The sequence below is a fragment of the Stegastes partitus genome, unplaced genomic scaffold (genome assembly GCF_000690725.1).
Source record: "Stegastes partitus isolate 25-593 unplaced genomic scaffold, Stegastes_partitus-1.0.2 Scaffold955, whole genome shotgun sequence".
Lineage (NCBI taxonomy): Eukaryota > Metazoa > Chordata > Actinopteri > Pomacentridae > Stegastes > Stegastes partitus.
Genome location: NW_007578686.1, coordinates 252,832 through 259,176, shown reverse-complemented (window position 1 = coordinate 259,176; position 6,345 = coordinate 252,832). Strand labels below are relative to the sequence as shown.

Genomic DNA, 6,345 nt, shown 5'->3' with positions numbered 1-6,345 from the left:
CGCTGGATCTTCCAGGAGCTGCTGGAGAAAGTTTCCAGACATCAGAAAGTAAAAGTTTTGGAGCAAAAGCAGCTTAATTAATAAAACGTGCAGAGTTCTGCTGACTTCAGGAGTCCGACCCACCAACACGGCATTCATCGGTTCTCACAGGAGTTCTGTGTCGAACAGTGAAGGTCAACTGCAGGTCAAGTCCACGAGCAGCTGGAGGAGGAGGAGGAGGGAGAACATGTGTGGGATCCATCAGCAGGAACACACAGTGGCTTCATTAACGGCAGCAGGCTGGACTTTAAAGTGCAACATGTGGATACAGCAGAGTTCACGTCTAAAGTAAAATCCTCCTGGTTTCTGCCTCCAGCCGACGGTTTGGACTAAACGCTGCTCAACGCTCTGTTACCGCCACATGGAGGAGCTTCAGCAGCTCCACGGGACACACTTATTAAAGCTCTAACTACCACCCACAGGCCCAAACACTGGTTCTGACCTCGTTATTCAGCTTTGTTTAACGTGATTAACTCGTCAGAGATCATCGCTGATCCTCTAACCAACGCCACCGTCTGGTCACAGTTTACAAGAAAAGTCTGGTTTCATCAACATTCATTCACTTGTAGCTTAACTTTAGTCTGCAGAACGTTGAGTTTAGTGGCTTATAATTACAGTTAGCTCGTTAATAAATCTGTATTTTTAGTCAATAAAGCAGTGATTTGTTGTTTTACAGTGTGAAACCGTAAACTCACAGTATTTTAACATATTTAAATCAGAAAAATGTGTTGTTTTAATAACGTTTGATGATTAAATTAAACAATTTTACTGTATTTGAATCTAAATTTACTGCTATTTTCATGACTTTTACAGTTTTTTCCCGTTAATCACCACCAATCTCGTGTTCTCGTCTGCACAGTGTCACCGTTATAATCCAGTTTAACTTTATTCTGCTGACAGCTCAGTCTAGCTGCTAATCTTTCATTTTAAAGCGTGTTTTAATTTCCACGTTGCAGCGGTTCACGTCAGCCGGTTAATGTTGTGTCCGATGGAGAAGCAGTCTGCTCTGTTAAAGTCCTCTTTGTGTTGTGAGCAGCAGAATTAGCACATCTGGACGTGAGAACGCCCAGAGCTCCGGTTTCATTTCCAGCATTACGAGCAGGAAAAGTGTTAGAGCTGAGATTCCTGCCGGGCCTCTGGGCCTGTCAGCCAGACGGAGACGTGAGCGCTGCTGGAGGGGAAACGTGGAAAAAAACCAACATAAACTCCGGCCAGACACTGAAGCAGCCATTGTGCAGCAGCTGTGAGCAGATTAGTGGAGCTTCGCCGGGGGGTCGGCGGATTCCTCGGCTCAGTCGTCACCAGAAACACCCTGGACCGGGCCCGTCTCAGGCCAGGAAACCCCTCCTCTCTGGGTCCAGGAAGGACTCTGAGCCGAGAGGATGAAACCGTGGCAGCTGGAAGACAGAAAGAGAAAGTGAAGGACAGAAGCTGCAGTTTCTGGAGACTCAGCTGAGACGATGGAGGTCAGCAGGAGGGTCACACGGAACCGGGCTGGTTAAAGAACCGAGTCACAGGTCAGAAGGTTTGTCATCTGTGACCCAAAGTGAAGTTCTGTAGCCTCAAGAGAAACCTGTGAAGCCTTCAAGGTTCAGTATCTCCAGAAATAAACCTCACAGCCATGAAACATGTCGAGGACAGACCAGAGAGTTTCAGGACAAAGTCTGAATTATTGGTCCTTAAGAATGTAAATAAAGTTTCAGCCAGCCTGGTGTTGATCTAAACATGTAGATGGATCCATGTTTCTACTGAACATAACACAAACAAGACGGACGACAACAACAACAACAACAACAACGAGAAACCAGAAAAAAAATAGACACAAAATAAGAAAAACAAGAAACAAAATGAAAAAAAAATGAGACAAAACCAGAAAAATGAGGCACAAAATGACAGAGCAAACAAAAATACACAAATTAGAAAAAAACAACAAAATGAAAAATGATGACGACTCAAAAAAAGAACAACAGAAGCAAAAAAACCACAGAAAAATCTAACAAAATTATAAAATGATGACAAAAAAATAAGAAAAACAAAATGAAAAAAAATTGAAAAACCAGAAAATTATACAAAATAAACAAAAAAAAACAAGAAAAAAATTATAAAAATAAAACAAAATTAGTAAAATGAAAACAAAACAATGAAAATGTGACACAACATGGAAAAAAATTAAATATAAAACAAGAAACATGAAACTGTTGAGGGATTTAAACTCTGCCCTTCACCAGAGCTCTGAGCTATTTTATTTTATTTTATTTTATTTTATTTTATTTTATTTTATTTTATTTTATTTTATTTTATTACCTGACTGTTGTCTTGCTGCCTCTCTCTTGCTGCTCCTGTAACTCTCTCTGGCAGCTCCAGTGACTCGACAGTTAAACATGTTCTTTTACACACAGTTAAACTTTAATTATTTCCAGCTCGCTCTCATTTAAAGAAACGTTCACATTCTTCCAGCTCTGATCGGGTCTGAACCCGTCTGACTTCTGGTTTCTGTTGTTTCAGAGCTTCAGACTAAACCAACGTTTCCTCTTTGTGTCGATTAAACTCGTGAAGCTGCTCATCTGATCATCTGATCGTCTGATCATCTGATCGTCTGATTGATAAACGAGGCTGAACAGAGACAAACCAGAGGACTCTGAGGGAAGCTTTACGAGTCGATTGGTCCTAACCAGCAGCAGACGTTCCTCCACGGGGAGCCGACGGAGCTGCTGGTGGACCATCGACTCGTTTGTTTGGGCTGGAAACGGAAAAATACATGAACCTCGTAAAACTCTTCATCATCATCTTCATCATCATCATCATCATCATCATCATCATCATCATCTTCATCATCTTCATCATCACTGCTATTCAGGAATAAAGTTAAAAGGGTTTAAAGCACATTCAGCAGATTTTACTCACGTACAGCTTTAAAAACAGAACTTTGAGTTGAATAAATCACAGCTGATGTTCATTAACACAGAACGTTGAATCCAACAAAGCAGCAAACAGAACGTGTTCCTTGGTTTGAACCAGAGTTTTTATTTTTACATTTTATACCAAAAACAGAATACAGACCTGAAAAAAGAGGAAACAAGAACAGACCTATTTCTTGTTTTTCTTTTATTTAAAACCAAAAATATAAAAAAAACAAACAAGAAAACAAGTTTTAAATAAATAAACGACAGCTGTCCAACATGAACATGAAACTTACATGAAAAACTAAAATAACAGTTTTTCTGTTTTCTGTTTTAAACAGAATGAAAAAGAAAAATAAGATGATTATTCTTATCTTTTTATTTTTATTTTTCCATTTTCTTGCTGTTCATTAACATTCAAAGTTATGTTCAGTAAAATGAGTTTTTTTCCATCAAATAAAATTCTCAAATTTTTCACAGCTGGTTAAAAAAAATGTTTGTTTTCTCTCTTTTGATCATAATCACACAATAAACTGAACTTTATGGGGTTTACTCCCCCTAACTAACTAACTAACTAACTACAAATGGACAACTTTGTTCTTTGTTTCATATTTGGAATTTAAGAGGAAAATAATAATACTTAATTAACACTGGGTTACTTTACTTGTTTTTCTATTTTTATTTTTAGTGTTTATAATAATAGAATAAAATCTAAAAACTTTATTAATCCCCAAAAGGAAGTGTTGTTGTTCCAGCACAGACAGTCACCTCCACCTCCAGCAGCATAAACACACATAAATAAACAAAAATAAACAATAACAAATATGAAATGTACAATCAGTGTAACAAGAAGAAAAGTCCTGCAACAGAACACGAGCACCACGTGGATCATTTCAGTTTAATGGGTCATTAATTCTACTTTAGTTCACTGATAAGAATCTGTCCAGAGCAGGTTCTGGTTCTGGTTCTGGTTCTGGTTCCTGTCCGTCCCGGTAGCCCTCCAGCTGTGGCCCAGCACCGGCTCCAGCTGCTCCTTTAAACGTTAAAGTGTCCGGTTCTCCGGTGACTCCTCCTCTCCTCCGGCGGACCCACCAACCTGTTGTGCCCGCTCTGGGATCAGCTGTTCGGCCGCCGCCGGGGCTCCGGGCGCCGCTGCGCTGATCCCGGGTCTGCGCCGCCCGGTCCTCCCCCTGCTCCCTCCGTGAGCTCCTCCAGTCCGCCGGAGGAAGCCGCCCGTGTCGTTCCCACGCCTCCGCGCCGCAAAAAACGCCTCGAATCAGCAAAGTGTGCAAAATGCGGAAACGGCAGTAAAAAGCGCAGTTTGTGGGAATTATGCGGCGGCGCAGCGGAGCGGCGCTGCGGGCATCGGAGCAGCGACGGGCCTCGACTCTCTCCGCCGGAGTTCCTGCACCGAGGGGACGCCAACTTTTCTGGCTCGGCTCGGTTCTGTGAGCGGGTCGCTGCGGACGGACCCCACGGCGCTGCGCAGTCCGTGCGGACGGTTCGGTGTCGCTGCGCCGCAGTTTGCGGCAGTTTGTCTGAGAAAGACGCTCCGGAGCCGCTCGGGGAGCCGCGTAGCTAGCTAGCTGCTAGCCGCTCCGGGAACCCGCTTTTAGTGTTTATTTAGCGACAAAACTGAGAAAAATCCCCCAAAACTCTGCTCCAGCGGCGGCCCAGGGCAGGCAGCGGCCCGGTACCGGCGGCCGGACACTTTCTGCGGAGCTTTGACGCTGTTTTTCGGTTGTTTTCCCACTAACGCCGCTAGCTGAACTCGGCGCAACTCCGCCGCCGCTAACGTCCCGACATGCCGCAGCTGGACCGGGCGGACGGGGACGACCTGGGGGCCAGCGACGAGCTGATCCCCTTCAAGGACGAGGGCGAGCAGGAGGAGAAGAGAGCCGCGTCCGGACGGGACCTGGACGACGTCAAGTCCAGTCTGGTCAACGAGTCGGAGGGCACCAGCGGCTCGGACTCGGAGGTGAGTTGACGCGGCTGCGGCCAGAAGTTTGTCCGCCGGCGGCAGCGCGCTGCTCGGCTTTGTTCACCCGCTCTGTGTGCTTCCACCGCAGGCTGACCGACGGACGCAGCCCGGACCGGGCGCCGAGCTCCGGGCCAGACACGGCCAGCTGCCCGACGAAGGTACGGACACTGTACGGGGTTCTGGAGGGAGTCAGAACCGTCCAGAACCGGAACATTACTGGGACCAGAACTTCTAGATTAAACTTAAACCGCATTAAAAAGATAAAACAGAGAAAGTTCTAAAAGATCAGAATTAGTGCTTAATTATAAAATAGTTTAAAAGTTTCCAGAAACACAATAAATGACAGGAAACGATGTGATGGAACCATAAACTGATTATTATTATTATTAGATTATTTATTATTATATTAACAACAGATTATTTATTGTTTATTCACAAGAATCAACAACAAACAGCCTCATTGAGTTTATTGTGTTTAAATCACTGACAGCAAAGTTTATTTCTGGTTTAATGACCATCAGCAGATAAAGATCCTGATGTTATTTATGATCATAATAATAATTTCTGATAATTAACTGCTGCTGTTCAGAAGCCTGTAAACGTGATTTCCTGATAATTGATTGATTGTTGAACTTAAACTTGGTTGTTTTTGTGACTCACTAAAAGACAAATGGGTTTGATGCTCAGACTTTCTCCATTAAATGTTTGTTCAGACTAAACCTGAGCGTAGTTTTGGTTATTTTCAGGATTAAATCCTGGTTTTATTCATGTCCACTAGTTCCAGACCTCCTCCAGCTCCTCATGAGTCAGTTCCTTCATATAAACACATATTTAGAGTTTTTCATCGTTGAACCAAACAGACGACTGACGGTGTTTCTGTCGTGTTCAAGTGTTTTTGGGCGTTTTATAGATGAAATTGTTGAATTTAAGAGAAATGTGCAGATAATAAAACAACTTCACTGACTAGTTAAACATCTGAGTTATTCTTCTAAGTGTTAGATCTGGAGACTGATCTCAGCTCCAGACGGATCCAACATGAAGCCCTGTGTGGCCCAGCCCGGCGGGTCCCAGAACCTCGGCTGGAGTTACGACCGTCCTGTTCTGAGTTCCCTGCAGAGCGTCGAGCTGCGAGACTTTAACGAGCTGCTCAACAACTCGCCTTAACGAAGCTCCTCTAACGACGCTTTTATTCACACGAGCTGCTCTCACAGCAGAACCAGAGTCGGGTTAGAACGTGTTCTCACTGGTTCTCCAAAAGAATCCAACACGGTTCCTCTCTGCTGACAGGAAGGAGACGGAACAGGAGGCTGGTTCTGGTATGAATCTACATGATCAGCACCTTCAGTCAGGTTCTACTGGACGTTCTAGCAGAGAACACACACAGAGTTGCTTCAGGTTCAGTCTGTGTGTTCTACAGCTGGAGTC

At 43.9% G+C, this 6,345-nt stretch overlaps 2 protein-coding genes across 2 annotated transcripts in view; one reads left to right on the top strand and one right to left on the bottom strand.

The window, feature by feature from the left end:
• The window catches only part of LOC103366597 (probable E3 ubiquitin-protein ligase bre1), a 27,079-nt gene that overhangs the window by 7,283 nt on the left and 13,451 nt on the right, over positions 1 to 6,345 (bottom strand). Inside the window, exon 2 of the mRNA XM_008294365.1 lies at positions 5,707 to 5,733. Coding sequence (XP_008292587.1) covers positions 5,707 to 5,733 — 27 coding nt within the window. The remainder of the gene's footprint in view (positions 1 to 5,706; positions 5,734 to 6,345) is intronic.
• LOC103366591 (transcription factor 7-like 1-A) lies at positions 4,159 to 5,284 on the top strand. The gene is made up of 2 exons (XM_008294359.1): positions 4,159 to 4,917; positions 5,009 to 5,284. Exons 1-2 carry the CDS (start codon positions 4,744 to 4,746, stop codon positions 5,153 to 5,155), a joined length of 321 nt encoding a protein of 106 aa, XP_008292581.1. The 5' UTR covers positions 4,159 to 4,743; the 3' UTR covers positions 5,156 to 5,284.

Coding starts and splice junctions, on each gene's coding strand:
- LOC103366591 (XM_008294359.1), top strand. CDS start 4,744: ATGCCGCAGCTGGACCGGGCGGACGGGGACGACCTGGGGGCCAGCGAC. Junction 4,918..5,008: donor CCAGCGGCTCGGACTCGGAG/GTGAGTTGACGC, acceptor CTTCCACCGCAG/GCTGACCGACGGACGCAGCC.